Source organism: Emys orbicularis, chromosome 9 (assembly GCF_028017835.1).
Source record: "Emys orbicularis isolate rEmyOrb1 chromosome 9, rEmyOrb1.hap1, whole genome shotgun sequence".
NCBI lineage: Eukaryota > Metazoa > Chordata > Testudines > Emydidae > Emys > Emys orbicularis.
The window spans coordinates 101,068,055-101,088,492 of NC_088691.1; the positions used below are offsets into that span (position 1 = coordinate 101,068,055).

The 20,438-nt window shown below is 41.8% G+C and overlaps 1 protein-coding gene across 1 annotated transcript in view; it reads right to left on the reverse strand.

Annotated features, from left to right (window-relative positions):
• The window catches only part of DIS3L2 (DIS3 like 3'-5' exoribonuclease 2), a 249,191-nt gene that overhangs the window by 138,659 nt on the left and 90,094 nt on the right, over positions 1–20,438 (reverse strand). Inside the window, exon 10 of the mRNA XM_065410584.1 lies at positions 13,135–13,308. Within this exon, the coding sequence (XP_065266656.1) occupies positions 13,135–13,308 (174 nt within the window). The remainder of the gene's footprint in view (positions 1–13,134; positions 13,309–20,438) is intronic.

Here is a 20,438-nt window from a genome sequence, read left to right on the forward strand (position 1 = left end):
TCTGGCATCTCGCTTTTGTTAATGGAAGAATAAAATCTCTTTCTTCCACTTTCCTCGTGGAGAGATGGGGCGAGTGTATTATGCGTCTGGACTAGAAACAATCTGTGTATGGCAATCTGGTAAGGCTGGTGCCACAGATCCCACTGAGTCTATTATGACATTGTGAACGGAAGGTCAGAAGGTGAACATGCACTGAGCCGGTCATCACCACATAGCTCTTCTTGCATATGATGAGTGCCCACACGAGTTCCTATAGTACTAGAGAGAGGCTGACTAACCACCACCACCAGCCAAATTGTAAGACAGCAATGCCACAGGAGAGGTTTGCAAACTAGTTCCTTCTACAATATTCAAAACAAACCCCAGGAGAAAACCTACCAGAATACAGAGCTTAAGTTTATAAGATGGTAATGTAAATGTGCACACAGAGTCTCTGGTATAATCAATCCCACTTTACAAAAAAGCTAATTAAGTGCAGTTTCAGACAGCACAGTTCAAAAAGACTAATTAAAGCAGACTAATTCAATCAGAGCAGTCAGTCTTTTTACTTTTAATATTTTTCTTTTCATAGGAGCTAGAAAAACAGGCTAATGAAGTACTCGAGGTAAGATTAGCACATTATTGGTCAGTTGGTGTTATCATGTTAATTAAAACATTCAAAGACCAGAGAACAAAAACAGTTTTGGTTCTGGATGGTTTTTTTTAACCAAACAAGGGTATCCATACAACAGGGTCTGCAAGTTTCAAAGGAGAAATCATTCTTTTTATTGTATATTTGGGGCTGAAAGATCAGGTACAATACATCATAATCAAATTAGCTTTTCGCTCAGCTAAAACATTCAGAGTTCAACAGATCTGTTAAAGTTATCAACCATTAAATAGAAACATCTGTGAACCATGGCGATTACCAGTCCTAGGAGTCAATGTTCCATCTTCATTCAAGTGGAAGAAAGCTTAGACCGAAAGGAAGCATTGCATGTTGTAACCTATGGCCTCCACAGGTATTAAAGGTGTGGCTCCTGACAAACTGCTAATGGGGACTATGGTTGGGCAAAGTTTGGGTGTTCCCAATGAGATTTTCAGTATGAGTAACTTAATGCTCCTGAAGTAGAGAAGTGACAGTTTGTACATGCTGCATATTTCAGTTGAACTAAATGTTAAAGTGCTGCCATGCAAGCCCTTCTAAAAACAAAGGAACCATTTCCTCCATCTACAGTGTGGTTGGATAAGCCAGCCAGGTGGAGGCAGTGAGTCTCTGTCATTTCTTTAATACATTAAGGCCTAGAAATGGCCATTGCTAGGTTACGATTTAAAGAACTGCATGTACCTGGGAGAGCATTAGAAAGCCCTAAAGGAACCAAGAAGTTCTACTCCTAAGCAGATGAGCTAACAATTTACAGGAGTCTTAGAAACTTAAAGGAAACTGGGACTTTGTTATCCTAGTAACTACTGGAGACAGACAATGGAGAGAATGGAGCTGCAAGTAAGCAAAACTGACAGAACAAACTAGCTTCCACACCATTATTACATATGGCTGATAGTAGTTGAAGGAAGCAATGGAGAAGCCTGATACAATCCTTCAGGCATTAAGCCCCTTCTAGACCATATGCTTGAATTCAGGTTCCTCCAGGCAAGTCATTTAAGTTACTTGATGATTCCCTGGGCTTTGCCCCAAAGCTAGTATTCTTGATACAAAGTCTATTACACAGTCTTCAGTAATACTTTCTGCCTGTTTTAGGAAAAATTCCCGCCCCCAACTGGTTGTAAAATGAAACAAGGAATTTATTAGGAGCTTCAGTCTGTGCCTATCCATCAGAAAGATGGATGGAATTCACAACCGCAGGTTTCAAATACACACACTGTTCAAAGAGTAGAGATTCAGATACAGTTACATGGCTACATCCAAAGGCATACCAGAGGCTAACAAATCTAGGGAGCACCTATGCTTTGGGTCTACAGGTCACTCAACCATACTAACCTCCTTTCTTCAATAGGTCTTGAAGCACCTATGTGAAACTTCTGCAGAAGCACTATGGATTTCAGAAAATACAAGACTTGTGTCACTGCAGTTGGCTGTTGGAGGTGAGAGGGTAATGAGCATCATTTTGTTTATTGAAGTTCAGATTTTGTAGGCCTTGTTTAAACTTTAATATGTCAACACTGAGACATGTACAATAGAGTGACTGCATGTCTAGACTCTTGCATCACATTTCAGAGTAGCAGCCGTGTTAGTCTGTATCCGCAAAAAGAACAGGAGTACTTGTGGCACCTTAGAGACTAACAAATTTATTAGAGCATAAGCTTTCGTGGGCTACAACCCACTTCTTCGGATGCATATAGAGTGAAACATATATTGAGGAGATATATATACACACATACAGAGAGCATGAACAGGTGGGAGTTGTCTTACCAACTCTGAGAGGCCAATTAAGTAAGAGAAAAAAAACTTTTGAAGTGATAATCAAGATAGCTCAGTACAGACAGTTTGATAAGAAGCAAGTGTGAAAATACTTACAAGGGGAGATAGATTCAATGTTTGTAATGGCTCAGCCATTCCCAGTCCTTATTTAATCCTGAGTTGATTGTGTCTAGTTTGCATATCAATTCCAGCTCAGCAGTCTCTCGTTGGAGTCTGTTTTTGAAGTTTTTCTGTTTTAAGATAGCCACCCGCAGGTCTGTCATAGAATGGCCAGACAGGTTAAAGTGTTCTCCCACTGGTTTTTGAGTATTATGATTCCTGATGTCAGATTTGTGTCCATTAATTCTTTTGCGTAGAGACTGTCCGGTTTGGCCAATGTACATGGCAGAGGGGCATTGCTGGCACATGATGGCATATATCACATTGGTAGATGTGCAGGTGAACGAGCCCCTGATGGTATGGCTGATGTGATTAGGCCCTATGATGATGTCACTTGAATAGATATGTGGACAGAGTTGGCATCGGGCTTTGTTACAAGGATAGGTTCTGACCCAGGATATGCAAACTAGACAAACTAGACACAATCAACACAGGATTAAATAAAGACTGGGAATGGCTGAGCCATTACAAACATTGAATCTATCTCCCCTTGTAAGTATTTTCACACTTGCTTCTTATCAAACTGTCTGTACTGAGCCATCTTGATTATCACTTCAAAAGTTTTTTTTCTCTTACTTAATTGGCCTCTCAGAGTTGGTAAGACAACTCCCACCTGTTCATGCTCTCTGTATGTGTGTATATATCTCTCCTCAATATATGTTTCACTCTATATGCATCCGAAGAAGTGGGTTGTAGCCCACGAAAGCTTATGCTCTAATAAATGTTAGTCTCTAAGGTGCCACAAGTACTCCTGTTCTTTTTGCATCACATTTACATTCTTCCTCTTTAGACTGTCTTGCTCTCTTCACTTTGTGAATATGTGCAATAGATTGGTGCTGGTGGAATTCACTTCAGCATCCTGGTTTATCCCTATTAACTTGAACTCAAGGCTGACATTTTAAAATTAAGTGGTAAAGACATTTTTAGAATCTTGCAGATCTTCAGGGTCATCTGTAGGAGCCTGCCAAGCTGTGTCTTGGAAAAAGTTAAGCAGACATCATTTTTCAGGTCTGGAAACAGTCATTTTAATTTGGGACGAGGTATCCCAGTGTTGTCAACTCACTCCAGTGAAAGCTACAAACATTTTTTCACACAACAATCTGATTGTTATGGCAACCACCAAAATGAATCTCATTTTTCAGTCACAAGTCAACCCAACTAGAATACAGTGCCTATGTAGGTTTCTTATAAAATACCAATAAGCACAGGACCCATTCCTATAGACATTCATCACTCAAACGGGTATAGATAAAGTACTCTCTTTCAAAAAGGAATTTCAGACAATGGTCATTGTCTGAACCTCTTTAGTATTTCACCACCTCACTCCCAAAGATATCCGCTGTTTCAGTTGCAGTGCGCTACTACATTTATCATTCTAAGGATGGGTAGATTTCAGTTAAAAATCTGGGACAACTGTTTACAAGACAGGCTCTTAAAAGGAATATTTTCACAGGAGAAGCATGCAACAGAAGCATCTCAACTGAGCCTCTGAAGGCACCTTAGGATACTCTGGAAAAGACACACACTTGCAAAAGTAACTCTATAATTTTTTCTTTGTACAGTTAAATGAACACCACAAAATGAACTAATTGGGAGTAAAAAGAAAGATTGCATTACCCGAATCCACCCATGGCACAAGCTCCCAAGAATCCACTCCCACAGGTATACAAACATCAGAAGTCTCATCTTAATATGTCAACCCAGTTCAGGTCTTTACAATTTTTCATGTTTATTTTTTAGCTGAAGCCTTGCCTCAGCTGATTCAAGTCAAAAAGGAAGGCTTACAGTCAGGGCTTTGGAGCGGAGCCCGGAGCGGGAGCGTGGACCAGCTCCGGAGCAGTGGAGCTGCAGGTTTTTGCCTGGAGCTGGAGCGGAGCCAGAGCACAGCTCCAAAGCCCTGCTTACAGTGACCCTGATGCATTACACAACAGCAGTAATACACATTTTAATTTTCATTGAACAGTGCTCCTTGATTTGCCGAACCAGGACTGATTTCAGCTATTTACTTATGGCTTCAGTGTAAGATGAGCAAAGTTCTCTGGTCTGATGACAAACAGTAAACCATTTAAAAAGCCATGGCATATAGAAGAGATCACTATTTAAATGCCTATTTAAATTTCTACAAGTTATGCTATCATTATGCCTCAAGCACATGGAGCTTTCTGCCCCACCTTTATCCCATGCAAGAATGAGAGCAGGAGTTTAATTGAAAACACGCTTTCATCATGTAAACTTCTTTAATCATAGACTCTCAGAAGCTAAAAACGGAAGAGACATTAGGTCATCCATCTCCCATGGGCCAGTGCTGGACTGTTCTCTGCAGTATGTATGCAAGTACTTTGTCCAGTCTAGAGTTTTAAACATCTTAAGCAATGGGGTTTCCAACATGCCCGTGGGAGTCTATGATGCAGTCTAATTTAGGATCAACAACAGAAAAGATTTCCTCTCTAAGGTCTGGTCTACACTGGGGGGGGAGGGGGTGTCGATGTAAGATATGCAACTTCAGCTACCGGAATACCGTAGCTGAAGTCGACATATCTTATTCCGACTTACCTCCCGTCCTCACGGCGCGGGATTGACGGCCGCGGCTCCCCCGTCGACTCCGCTACCGCCGCTCGCTCCGGTGGAGTTCCGGAGTCGACGGGGAGTGCGTTCGGGGATCGATATATCGCATCTTAACGAGATGCGATATATCGATCCCCGATAAATCGATCGCTACCCGCCGATATGGCGGGTAGTATGGACATACCCTTAGTTTTAGCCCAGTTGTCCTAGTAATATCTCTTTCTACCAACCTAAATAATTCTTATCCCACCATAGCGATTCATATATTTGTTAGCCATTAAGCATCATTCAAGCCACTAGCCTCTTTGTTAATACACATTTAACAGCTAAGTTTTCCCTGTAAGTCAATCCCTTCAGCCCCCTGGTTATTTTTGTTACTCACATGTTCGAACTACATCTAACTTTTCTGTATCACTGTGGTATGGAGGTGTGGTGGAATCTTAAGGTTAGTCCTTAAAGCCATACAAAACCAAAATGTCTTCACACCCTCCATATTGTGTCTTGGGTTTTATTTTATATGACTGTGGACATAAGAACTCAAGGAATAGGAATCAATCATCAAGAAGCCGTTTGAGCAATCAGGTATCCCAGCTACATCGGAGAGAACACCTAGGACTTTTCTTCTGCACAGGAAACTGAACAACCCTCACGCAACTAAACTGAGAACCAGAATTGGGGCGAAGGGCAAGAGGAGGCTATTCCACCAGACTATATTCGAGCGATTCCATCAGCATCTGGGACGTGGCCCACGGACCGGCTCTATGGCAGCCTGGGCCACGAGATAGAATCTAAAGTTATACAACCAACCAAAGACCAGCCAACAAAGGCAGGAGTAAAGAGGGGACATAAAGAGAGTACTGGTCTCTCTGCCTTAGCAGTTGAAATGCCCTGAGTGTGGTGTGGGGTTGTGGGTCCTTATAAACTCCCAACCCAGATGTTGGGATCTGCATTGGCCCTTGCTCGTTGCTCCAAAAGTTCAGCGTTTGTGCGCATCCTCCAAGGGAGGCTCCATACCCAGGGTACCAGAATGAGACCTCATAATGAAAAAATGGTTCCGTGTAACAAACAGTTTGTCATGCCTTTGGTTAACCTGTCATCATGAAAAGGGAAATAATGCAACATCTAATCAAGAATTGTCAAGAAATTGTTTTCTCTATGGTGGTGACAGATGCCAATTTCAGCCAACACTTTCAAGGCTGGATGCCTGAACTCCTCAACCCATATTTAGATATTTCACCAAAAGTGGCCTGGTTTTCAGAGGGACAAAGCACGAACTCATGCCTCTGAAGTCAATGGGAGATGCAGGTACTCAGCTCCTTTGAACATCAGGCCACTTTAATTACGTATCTAAATACAGAATTAGCAGCATAACCTTAGACACCCAGGGTTGAGAACCGTGGCCTTAGAGTGCTGGTTTTTCTCCCTCAAACTCCCATCGAAGCCTCACGATCTACCATTGAAAGTCTGACAAGAACGGACCTGTTCCCAAATAGACTCGAGCTGACTGGATTCCATGCCCCCTACATTATTTTTTACAGAAAATACTCAGCTGTACAGGAACAATGCAACATGCATAACGTCAAAGTTCAGTGTGATGACAAGCCTCTCAGGCAAAACATTCCCCACTCAATGAGCTTTGATTTGTTCTTTAGGCTACCAGAGGCCACTGATGGGAAATAACCCTACAATCCACCAATTTCCATGCAATAGTGTGCTTGTACAGCTGTGCTCCCAATAGCTCATGTTGCCTCCGTTAAACACCCCCCCCAGCTCCCGCATTTCTAGCACGATATGCCAACCCCAGGTTGCAACATGTGATAGCAACCACTGCACGTCATTTAGTAAGAAATTAAGCTACCATCCTACTGGTTTTTTTTTTTTCAGCGCAAGCGTAGGTTAGAAAAAAAGCAACATATACAGGGAACAAGCTCTGACGAAGTCAGCTAATTAGCTTAACCACATCACTGGGATAAGAACACACATCTGTGCATCACTAAAAGTTTATTTATTCAGCTCCATCAGGTGTATCTTCTAATACTGGTTTATTCACATTGGTTCAGGAAGGGAATAGTTCCCCGGCCCAACACAGTAGGAGAGATAGCATGGTGACAGTCAAGAACAACCTAGAGTAGATACAGTGGCTTTTGCAACTGGCTGGCGCTAGACTGTGATCACCACTGAGTAATACTTTGTGCTCCTCAAATCATCCTACTGATTTCAGTGGGGATCCATGCAGAATAAGCTGCTGCTCAGCACGAGTAAGGAAACAGAATCTAGTCCTATGTGTCTTTCCACAGTATCTCAGGAGGACAGACTCAGATTTGCAGCAATGTTTACACATTTATTAAACACGCCATTTGTCAGGTTCCTTAAGAAACCCGGGCATTTTTACATATTCTATTACAGTAGGATAAGTCTTGCTCTAATTATACTTAACCCAAGCTTTCTGTAGTGGAAAATCTCCAGGGAAAATTGTTTAATAATGTTTTATCTGATTTATACCCTTTCAAGTCTTCCACCTGCCCAGAAGAGCCAACTGTCTCAGTCTACTCTCCTTCCTACTCACCAGGCACTTTGCTGGGAGCAGAATGCTGCCATTTTTACCATCAGTTCTAATTTTATCAACCAACAATCTACTTGGGCATGCACAGTTAAGAGTCTGATATTAAGTCTTTAATATAAACACTGCTAATCCTTATTACTATCTGCACCATTCCTCAAACACGACACAAATAGTGGGCAGAATTGCAATGTAGGAACTGTTCTGTTGCCGGTGGTTTCCAATTACAAACAGTGCTAAGAACAGAGCCTCCCTGTTCAGAATAGAACATAAAGACAAGGGAGAGCACCTCCTCTTTTTCTACTTCTCCTATCAAAGAAAGGACGGATGCAACAGTTGTTAAGGGGCAATTAAAGTTACTATTTACTCTGCAAAACCTTAGTAACTGTAGGTAGCTATGTAGTACCTCTGAGGACATTACAACTTGTGGTCAACAGATATCATGCCTTGAAATATCTCAAAATATTAACTCTATATGTGCTAGGAATTATTCTTGGGAAGTTCTATGGCCTGTGTTCAGAATCTATGAATCTACGGCTCTGTCATACTGTTGGGGCTTTTCATTTGTAAGAACAACATTTCATTAACTCTGCTCATAGGGAAACAGAATGATCATTAATTGTTCAACGACAACTTGAACAGCCTCTCACTTCTGTGCATTGGCTCCTCAGGTTGTTTCTTTGCAGGGCCCTCAATATTCAGTATTCGCATCGCATCGGTGCTGCAATTTTGCTTACAAGACAACATTAGAGAGTTAGTTGGGGTGGAAAATGAAAATTTCTGCTCTTCAGACGATTCATTCTGCAGATATTTCAGTGTTTCTTTCTCTGCTCCGTATTTTTAGCTCATTGTTTTCTATTTTGGCAGCTGAGAAACTGCAGTTTGTAATTTTACCTCCAGCTTCATATTTCTTCTTAAAAGTGAATACAATGTCCTGTTTATAATAATAAAATCACTAGTTGGCAGGATGACATCAAATGGAAAAAAAGAGAAAGCAACTGGAAAATTTAGAGCAAGCAATTTTGAGAGCCAAGTTTCGCATTTGTAATGGTCCAGCGGAGGTCACTGGACTCACTCGTTATTAGGCGAATGGTAAAGAAATAGATATCCTCAAGTTCTTCCATGTTAGACTATATAAACCATCTCTAGTTCAACGAGGGTTAGAGCTTTCCAAAAGAGTGACGTTATACATTTTCCACAGTAACACTAACAATGGGAGACATGCAAAAGGCAGAATTGCTCTGCAAAGAAAGGCCTTTTTTCTCTCTCCAATATTTAGGTTTTTGTTTCCCACTATGATCGGACTTTCCTGGCTTTGGTTTCTTGTCCCAGTTTAGCAGTAAAAGAAACAAAAAGATATGAATGAAATTAGAAACATTTGGAACAAGCCTTAGAAATAGCTTTTAGGTTTCTTAGATTTTTGGCTAAACCTCTTCAAAGGGTTTCCTCCTCTACTCCCCTCATTGCTACACCCACCTCTGAAATTTGAATTTCCTTGTTTGCTCTGACCCTCTTCTTTTCACTAGTGATGTTTTGTACTACACAGGTGAAACACTCAGCATAAAGCAAACAAGGAAATGAAATTTACAGGCTGAAGCAATGGAGAAGACCAGAAAATGGCTAGAAGTATGTCATTTCAGAATTTGCCTCTGCCACACCACTCTTCCAGTCTCAACATTTCTTTTAAATAGCAAACCAAGCATTCCTCTTTTCTAATTTAGTTCCAGTCAATCAGAGAGAGAGAGAGAGAGAGAGAGAAAAGGGGGAAAAAAGGATTTTGATCCTAATTGTGTTTACAGATTCTGGAACACACGTTTCATAAACTATACTGGTCAAATACCATAAAATCCAAGCTCTCTGTTGAAATGGCAGTTGTCAGTACACAATGATAACACTTCATCATCATCTAGCACTTTTCATTATAGGACCTCATGTCCTTTGAAAACCATTAGTTACAGCACCTCTGAAATATTTGTCTCATTTTACAAATGAATAAAATGAAATAGAGAGAGATCAAGACGTTGCCCAGAATACTATAGTGACTTAGTGGCAGAGATGGGAATTTAACCTATAAAAGCAGGAAATTTTGTAACTGTCTAAGGATTTTGCGTATTATGTACTATTAAAATATTTTTTAAAACTTTTTTGATAAATATTTGGACGGAGGAAAAAACTGATCTCCTTGAAGAGACTACATGAAAGATATAGGATAGTTCAGTAAAGCAAGTCCCTAAACATGGTAACAGTACACCTTTTGTAAAGATGAAACTTTCAGGAAGCTGGGGAAATATATTTACAAGATAGCATAGACTAGTAAAATCATTGCTTTACACTGATCAGTGTTAACATCCTCTATGGATTAGTATGACCCATTGCTTTATTTTGACCTAAAGCCATGTTCACAATCTTTCCTTTGTGTGAGATTCCTTTTAGCTAAGTAATCATTCCTCCAGCTAAGTACTCCAAAGACGTATTAACAAACATAACTCATGGTTTTGAAGAGACTGTTTTTCTACATTAGTATAGACCAAAAAGACATGTTTCGAGCAGGAGAGAGTCTTATTTATCCCAGTTTCACCTTGTCAGAAAGTTACCTTCAGAACTAGGGGAAATATTATAATGCACAATACTTCACAAGAGTCTCAGTCATGGAAACCGAAAGAGAAGTGCCCTGTCCACCACTCGGCCATCAGACAATAGAGGAATCCAAGCAATAGTCAAGTAACTGAGACCATCTTCTACACTAACGGAATGAGTGGCAATAGCAAGCCCTACTAGAGGCTAAAACTAGTATTGCTAACATGGTTTTTTATCTGATTCATGCTAACAAGGACGACCTAGAGCCCACACAACTGGTTTACAGATAGCATTGACAAAAAAGTATTATAGAACAGGCGGGGATTTAGAACAAGCTCTAAAATATAAAGTGTAAGATGATACCATGTTTACACCGGTTACGTGTTAGCATGAATCTTATTTAAAAGCATTTCAGTTAAGATGGCTCTTTCCGTAGCATAGATGAAGACTTACAGTACAGTACAGACTTATGATATTGTAAATAACACCGTAGCTTCAGTGAAAATCACTCTCTATGTAGTAAAGAAACAAGACCGAGCAACTACTAACATACATAGTTACAATATGTGCATACAGATGCTCAAGTTCAAATGTATGCAATTCTGCATATATATTTGTTGGTGCCTAATTTGCGCATGTGCAGGTCAAGCATTGTACTGTGCTGACAATATACAACATACTGGCTGCCAAGAGAGTACCAAAAGCTAGTCAATACCACCAAGATGGAAGGTTAAAAGTCTTACGACTACCCCCTTTGCCAGCACCTGTCTCAAGGGGCAATGGGTCATGCCACCAGAGGAGAAGACACCCAGACCTATCACTGAATGGCGTGAGCGGTTTTTGATGGCAGGGAAGTGGAATGTAGGGGAAAGAGGAGTGGATTCCAATTAGGTAGGCCCCACGTTATTTTAGTTAATAAAAAATCATTTTCTTTTGGAGTTGGCAAACTCTCACTTTCAGGCTATCAAAAAGCAAGCTAATAGAAAGTTTCACATGTAATTTACCTTTCATATCCAGGCACAGAAACTTCATACTAGCTTCAGGTGTGTTTAGGAGACTAATAAGTAGCAATATGGTAATTAACATTGAAAGTATTAATACATGACTAACATAAGTAATTATTTTGGAAGCTTTGACATCAGGGTTATATTTGAGCAAACAGAGGGAAAGTTACTTTGCAGTGTTCACCATCTCTATGAAGAGACAGCCGGTTTAATCAGAGAGAAGGATTTAAATGGCCAAGCTGCAAAACCGTTATGGGGTGCCGATTGCCTTGAGAATTCCCACTGTAAAAATTCAGTAACAAAACCAAGAAATGCATTTGGAATTTGTTTCCAAGAATGACTGTGTAATCTGAGACAAGTCAAATTCCTCATCTGCCTGCAACAGCATTACTGCTAGGGCAGAAGAAATTAGAGGAAGACTGCTCCCCCTTCGCTGACGTGTAGCCAAGAGCCCAAAAATAAGAACACTCGAGTGACATCCACCCTGTAGCCTAATGCCTGTGGGGGAGTGACATCTTGTACCATTGTGTTTTCAGTCATTCCAAATCTGAAATCTGACACTAGCAAATAAGGAACCTGATTCTCCACTGAGTTACACCATTTTTATACCAATGTTGTTCCACTGATTTCAACAGACTATGCCAGCTTTTGCTCCACTGGAGTGGAGAACCAGGCTTAAGAGGAAACCATTTAATCTTATGTAGAGCACAGCTGCAAAGCCGGGAGAGAAATCTTTGGTAGCTCTGATCTTAACAGTTATCATTACAAAATACATAATTACCTACATCCAAGGATACAGAGAACTTCATAGACATAATTTAAGCCTCACAATGCTGCTGTGGGGTCGACAGTATCCCCATTTTACACAGGCTGCAACCCACAGCGACGTAGTGACTTGCCAAAGGCCACACAGTAAATCAGTGACAGAATCAGGAAAAGGACCCAAACTTGGCCCCGGTCTCCTTTTCCAACTGCTAAATCATCTTCCTTTTTCCACCTCCATCCCAGCCCAAAGACTTGGATATGTGTTGTGTACTGGCCTTTCAACTCTGGACTCCAGATACAGATACTTAATGCTGGTGTCTATCCTCCCCTGGACACAATCTGTTACCCTTAATGGGAACTAAGTAAGTATGCTAAGAGGGAATGAAACTTGCTGTGGGTACAAATGCACGCATGCCTTTACACCAACACAGACAACGGAAACCTCTGCCTTTAGGAATCAAAACCATGCCAACATTTACCTTAGTAACAATCAGCAGGGAAGCACCATCAGACAGTGCGCACCATGTCCCTAAAATGTAAACTGCCAACGCTTCAAAACATTGAAAAAAGCCACAACCAAACAACCCAGGCAGCACAGGAGACTGTCTCTGAGTGTGACTGAGCTTCAGTGTGACAAATCAGAAAACCCAAGACAGTTTTAGGTCCATTACCAGCAGTTCAGTGAGAATTCATATACCAGAAACATCTTTACAGAGAACCTAGAATTATTGTCAGCACTGAAAAAAATAAGCACTGGGAACTTTTGTGAGTCTAAAAAAAAATTTAAAGCATTCCAGACAAAAAAGAAAGCTCTCCAATTAGATGCCAGGCATTACATTCTTTATCTAGGTATTAATGTTGTCTTCAATAGTTCTTTTGACGAAAATACCCTTTGCTATACCAAATGCTTCCCCAAAACACTGGCCGCTTGCTTTCTTTTCGAAGAGCAGGGCTGCTTGCCAAGCTAACACAGGTATAATTTAGGAAGGCAGGGCCTTTGAATGGTGTGATGAGACAACACCTGTGAAGCGAAAAATCACACCAACACAAGAACAACCTTGAGACCAGAGAGAGTTTGCTGTTACCTTAAATCTCTCCTGCTGGCCAACTCTGCGGGTGGGATGACCCAGGGCAGGCTCTGGGGAAGGCATTCCAGAACGTCTTGGGAGAAGTCAGAGAAATCCACACCGTACTCCATCAGGATCCCTTCTGTTTCAGGCTCAATCTCACCAGCCTGCCCAAGACTTTTGGCCATTTGCCTATAGAATGGAAGCAGAAAGAAAGGGTACTTTTATTTAGTATGTACCTAGAACTCTCGATCGGCTGCTATCCCTGGAGAGGCCTGCTGCAGCATCCATGACTGAGCCATCAAGAGCAGATATATTTTCACCCATTTAATCCACCTTCCTGACTTGTGGTGGAAGACTGGGAAGGGAGTAGGGCAATACCATGCCTTATGTATGCTGGGGAAGATGTAAAACACTAGTCAGACTCCATGCTACTGACATTTGGTGTGTCTCATTTAAGGACACCATTTATATCAGGGGTTCTCCAACTTCATTGCACCGCGACCCCCTTCTGACAACAAAAATTATTACATGACCCCAGGAGCAGGGACCAAAGCTTGAGCCCGCTCAAGTCCCGCCACCCCACTGCTTCAGTTCTATGGATCAATGGTTCTCAACCTCTTTCACACAGTGCCCCATACAACAACAGAAAAACGTTGGGATCACCCCCTCGTCTAGCCATAAAGAAAGGAGGTGTGATCTCACTGCCCTGGACCTGTCCATATCAAGGGTTCCCAGCCTGGTCTCAGATAGCTCTACTTAAACAACACTCTCAAAGAACTGAGCACACACTGCTATTCAGTCCCTAAAAGGCCAAAAGACTCTGAGAACTCTCTGAGAACTAAGACTTGCGGGCAGTCCAGAGTGCTAACATGCCTATGCGTTGCACAAGGACTTTAAGTTATAAGATTTCTGTCACTTAAGAGCCACTGGATCCACTATTATTTCGTGGTGAACATGCTCTGGGATTGAAGGTCTGGTATGGAAAAGTGAATTCAGCTGAAGGTCGCACTGGGTCCTCTTCAGCGTGTGCCACAATTCTACCAGTAGATTGCTGCAGTCAGAAACACAAACAGATTCAGCCCCTTTAAAGGCTGCCCCTCACTCCATGGACCACTTCGGAACTTGGAAATGGAGCAAATTCATAGAGCCATCAAATCGCTATGGAAAAGGAATAAAATTGATGGCCTCCATAGGACAGAGGAGTTAACATGCCCAAATACCCTCATAGATTCATAGATTCTAGGACTGGAAGGGACCTCGAGAGGTCATCGAGTCCAGTCCCCTGCTCGCATGGCAGGACCAAATACTGTCTAGACCATCCCTGATAGACATTTATCTAACCTACTCTTAAATATCTCCAGAGATGGAGATTCCACAACCTCCCTAGGCAATTTATTCCAGTGTTTAACCACCCTGACAGTTAGGAACTTTTTCCTAATGTCCAACCTAGACCTCCCTTGCTGCAGTTTAAGCCCATTGCTTCTTGTTCTATCCTTAGAGGCTAAGGTGAACAAGTTTTCTCCCTCCTCCTTATGACACCCTTTTAGATACCTGAAAACTGCTATCATGTCCCCTCTCAGTCTTCTCTTTTCCAAACTAAACAAACCCAATTCTTTCAGCCTTCCTTCATAGGTCATGTTCTCAAGACCTTTAATCATTCTTGTTGCTCTTCTCTGGACCCTTTCCAATTTCTCCACATCTTTCTTGAAATGCGGTGCCCAGAACTGGACACAATACTCCAGCTGAGGCCTAACCAGAGCAGAGTAGAGCGGAACTAAGTGGCCCTCTCAAGGACTGAACACTCAACCCTGGGTTTTGCAGGCCAATGCTCAAACCACTGAGCTATCCCTCCCCCCTCTTTTCTGTCTTACAAGAATAGCATTTATGCACCTATTTCAAACCATCTTCCAGACTCTCTCAAGGCCTGAGGACACCCAGCGATCTAGCTCTCCTCCTCTGGCTAGCATAAGCCTTTGGACTCTCCTACTGCTGGAAAGGGGCTGAAGTTCTGGACGGGAGTCACAGATGAAGGCAACATTGTGTGACACATTCTAATAATCTTTGATGAGGAGCTCTACATACATTTGTCTATCCTGCCGCCAGAAATCTTCCCTCAGCTCCAGTGCACATCTCACAAAACGTATTTCCTAAGCCTCTGGCATTCACCATATTTCGTTTACACAAGGATTTAGCTGAAAATGGCACAGAAACTAACTGGGACTCCACATTAGTGAAGTGACAAAGCAACACTCTCCCTATCTGACTAGAAATGTCCTAGAGTCTGTCCTTCACATATCCTACACTGCTCTGTGGATAAGGTGAGGTTTGTATTTTTATTTGTTTTAATACACCACCATTAGGGCAAATGGCACTTTACAGGCAAAGGAGACAAGATTGTCCAAGTTCTCTGCATAGACCCACTGTCACATTGTTCATCTATCATCAAATCAAACTACTTGATTGCATTGTTTTACATTTTAAATTATTTTTCTCTCATTTTTGTTTATTAAGAAAAATCTTTTAAAAATCGGTTATGCAGAAGAACAGTGGGACAAGTTTACATGGATTTAATTATAGTACAGTCAGTGATGGCTACTTGGGCTGGAGTTAGTTAGCAAGCTTCCCCTACACCATACACCTCTCCTCCCCTCTCCACACCAGAAAGTTGATCATACATAAAAGTGAAAAGCTCAAAATGTGGAATTAGAGGTGTCACTAGTGAAAGTTTCTAATGGAGAGTAAAAGAGTTAGGTGGAAAAATGAAAAGAAGAGAGGGGCCTCTTCCCTATTGTATCCAGATTTGTACTGACCCCATGATCATAGTAGGTTTAAACTAGTGTAAATGGTGGATTCTCTGTAGCTCAAAGTTTTTAAATCATGATTTGAGGACTTCAGTAACACAGCCAGAGGTTAGGGGTCTGTTACAGGAGTGGGTGGGTGAGATTCTGTGGGCTGCAATGTGCAGGTCAGACTAGATGATCATGATGGTCCCTTCTAGCCTTAAAGTCTATGAGTCTAGAACCCTGGCCCAAGGAAATTAATTTACATACATGTAGATGGTAATCAGAATAAGATTGACAAGATTGGGTAGACGCAATAATGCCAGGGAATGCAACCTCTGTAAGCAAGGTTTCTGCAATGTATGAAAAGTTGCCATGATACTGATCCTTCTGCTTTAATTTTAATGAGCAAAAACAGGCACTAATTACTTTCCTAATACAGGCAAAAAATTGTGTACCTGTAATTTGAATATGCAGAATGTTCCCAGTGTTTCAACTGTGCCATAAACGTATATAATAGACTCCATTTGCATGGTACATCTTTATAAGGGGTAAGTAATGTTATCTCTTTTTCGCACTAAGGAGGGCTGTATAATAAATCTTTCAGATTATGTAGTATGCTACAAAGGACTGTGCACTTTGTTCTGCATTAAGTTGTAGAGTTCATATTCTCTGGACGAATAAAGCAGCGATAAAAGATATTGGCCTTAATTGATTCAGTTTTATGTACAAGCTGTATCGAAGACACACACACATTTGGCATCCAGCCTTACTTCTCAACTTCAACATGTTTGTCTCAGTCTGATCCTTAATGTTATTTTAACTTAACTAAACAAGATACCATTTTCTTTCTTTCTTGCGGCAGCAACTATACAACATAGAACTTATCATCTAATGCCCCGTGTTTTGTAGTAGTACAGGGAGATTTGGACTGGTGAACCTACAGGTTTACTTAGGGTGACCAGATAAGTGTGAAAAATCGGGATGGGGAGGGGGAATAATAGGGTCCTATGTAAGACAAAGCCCCTAATATCGGGATGTCTGGTCACCCCAGGTTTAGGGGCTGCAAAGTGCGCTGTCACACAGGCAATTAAAGTTTGGATCCTGGGTTTGACTCCTTGTTCCCTGCACTAAGCCCTGTAAGGGGGAAGGAGGAAGTGTCTTGTCTTTCAAACAACATCCTTCTGGCCAAGAAGGGATTAAAGAGGAGAGGGAAAATGGGGGAGGGGTGTTGAAGTATAACCCTTTTCCGCTTCCTCCACTGCCATCATGGTTCAGTACTTAATTTTCAAAGGAGCTGAACACCTGCTGCTCCCATTGATTCTAGTGGAAGCTGCAAGTGTTCAACACTTGTGGAAAAATCAGGCCTCTAGTGTCTACTTTGGTATGTTTTTCAAGTCACAAGAAACCACCTTTTCATGTCATGCCTTCCTGCTCAGGTTCTGTAGCCCATGTCCTCTTGCGTAGTTTACTGAAATTAGATTATGATCCGTAAGGATCAAATGGAATTTTGAATACTTAGGGGTTTGATACAGGACTCATATCCTTAACAGTAATTAACATGGGATTTATTATCTTCCAGGGAACATTTCTCAAGCACCCTGAAATAAAAAGTTCACAGCTGATTTTAATTGGGGCCATATTGCAGTCACACAGACAGGATGACTTGCATCAGAGCAAAATCCAACAGATCAAGGTTAATGCATATAGAATAATAGAAAGCCCTGGAGCAAAAACCACAGTGTAATTCACTCCAGGGGCTGCATTGCCATCAGGAACAGCAAGAATAGCTCAAGAGGCTTATAAATGACAGCAGTCACGAGTCAGCTTCAGCCAAACATTTACTGCCCAACTCTTCGGTACTCGCAGCAAAGCTGGACCTCCAGACACTTCAAAAAATGTCAACGTCAACATTTTTAAACTGTTAGTGACTTAACATTTCCTTTCTGTGTCGTCAATGGCTGGGCATTACAGCTCTCCGGAGAGCTCTCTAATACCCTTCCATTGACGTTAGGGACAGGGGTAATATCCTGTCATGGAAAACAGTGAAAGGGAATCTTGCATTTGACCGTTTGGGGGAGAGTGCAGCAAAACGTCAGCACGTCCAAAAATTATTTCTCCAAAACATCCGTGTTTACAAGCAGTCTCAGTCAGATTTGAAAAGGCGCAAATGATGGTGAATCACTTCCACTTGCCTTTAAGAACCATATTTAATCCCGATCTAGAGGAGAATCTCATTCATAACAATCTTACGTCCTGGGATCCTTTCAGGTAAAATAAAGGGCTTTACAAACTGATATACAAATACACTCAAGAGATTGTTGTTTGCATTTCTGAAATGCAGCAACAATTTAACGGTGTGCTGCAAGGAACTTCACAACAGTTAGGAAAGAGAATGGAAGAATGACATACTCAGCTGAAACTGCAGTAGAAATTTAGGCAGGAAGATTGTAATTATCCATCTTAGAGTTACTGGCCAGCACCCCTCGCACTTGGCCACAGTATAAAGGGGGCCCCCAACCAAATCATAAGCTCCACTTCCAGCAGCATCTAGAAGGTCTCTGGATATCTCCTTTCAAAAATATAGACCTCCCTCGCTTGAAAGTCTGAGAAGATCATACAAAGTGCAAAATGTTTTGACTACATGCTGCAAGTCTCAGTCACTGAACACTGAATTGTGTCATGAAAGAAAGGTGATTCAAGGTATGATTTTTTAGTGATCGCTTAAAGTCAATCTTGTATTGTTGAGTAGTGTTCCACACAACCCTTAGAAGGTGCTTTGGTTTAATGGGCTTGGCAATATTGGCTCAAATAATCACCTGCCATCCATATGTAACTTTTCTTCCTTAACCAGCTGGTTACTAAAAAAATACTCAAATCAAAACTCTCCATTTTCTACTTATTCATCCTGACAAAGTCAAGGCATCACATTTGCTCTAGCGTCCCACCTGTCCTACCACAGACTGGCATCTCTCTGGCCTCTCAGCCTAAACTGAGGAAAGGGATAAAGGGTTGAAATGATGGTCTGTGTGCACAGATCTTCCTCTATTACTCTCCTGAATCACAATGACCAAAACTAAAGGACTTGGCCAGTACAGGACAGACTATTTCAAAAGCTTTGGTTTGTCCACTTCAGATGACTTGGGGAGACTGTTCAGACTATCGCATGGCTCTATGGATTACAGTACTCGATTACCATAACACATGGCCACATCTTGGGTTTTGCTGTTATTGGAGACATTTTGGAACCTGGCCATAGTCTTAGTTTATCAAACTTCTCCCATCGTTGGAAATTCCTATGACCCTCTACCTGGGGCCATGTCTACACTACCACTTACATCGGGAAAACGTATGTTGCTCAGGGGAGTGGAAAAAACCCACCCCTCTGAGCGACATAAGTGGTAATGTGCACAGCGCTATGTCAGCAGGAGAGCGTCTTCCACTGACGTAGCTACTGCCGCTCGCAGAGGTCGTTTCATTCTGTTGAAGGGAGAGCTCTCGCCAGTCGGTGTAGAGCGGCTACGCGAGCCATCCTACAACGGTGCAGCTGCATCGGTACAGCCATGCTGCTATAGGCTTGCTAGTGTAGACATGACCTGAGCCTCCTCTGCTCTGTGACTCTAATTGTGACATCATCAGTCTGCTTAATCCTGCACGAATAGGAAGAATGAGCAGGCAAACACTGTTGCATTTCATCTTGCTGCCGGCATTGGGCTGCCTATGGCAATCTGGTCTTTTACCTTCAATCGAAATACATTTGGATTTGAAAGAAATAAAAAAGACTCCAGGAACTCAAAACACTAAGCTGGCCCTACAAGAAGCGAAAGGACAGACTGCAAGGTTATATTTTAGTTTAAATTCCATGACAACTATTGTCACTTGGACAGACAAACATTTAAGACCCTGAATTATACAGAGAATATCCTGGGACCGACACAGTCACAACAACACTGCATACCTGAATTATACAGTCATGTGGGCCCATCTGTCATTGTGTCTAAAAGCTAATGTAGATGGAGCCACTGCTTTAACATTTTACTTTGCTATTGTTTAATAGACTCACCCAGCACCATACTGGGGCTGGGAGATAGAGACTGGCCAAGTGAACTCCTAAGGAACAGACAGCAGCAGTGAGAAAGTGACAGGTCACAGACCGTGGAGAAGGTTCATTGCCAACATTACAGGTACTGGCTTGGATCACAAGAACACAAGTACCCTAGAATATACCTGTATCTGACACTTGTCTCTCATCTGTCTGGAAAGGGAAAGGTTGGCTTAGAGGCTGGTTTGTTTTAACCACTGCTTGACGTGGAGAAAATTAAATGCCATTTCACTCCAATAATATCACTCCAAATACTACTCTATGGGAAAGGTATGTACCAGAGCAGAGCTGTGGGTATCCCTGTGCAAAGGGTGACCAGATGTCCCGATTTTATAGGGACAGTCCCGATTTTTGGGTCTTTTTCTTATATAGGCTCCTATTACCTTCCACCCCCGTCCCGATTTTTCACACTTGCTGTCTGGTCACCCTACCTGTGC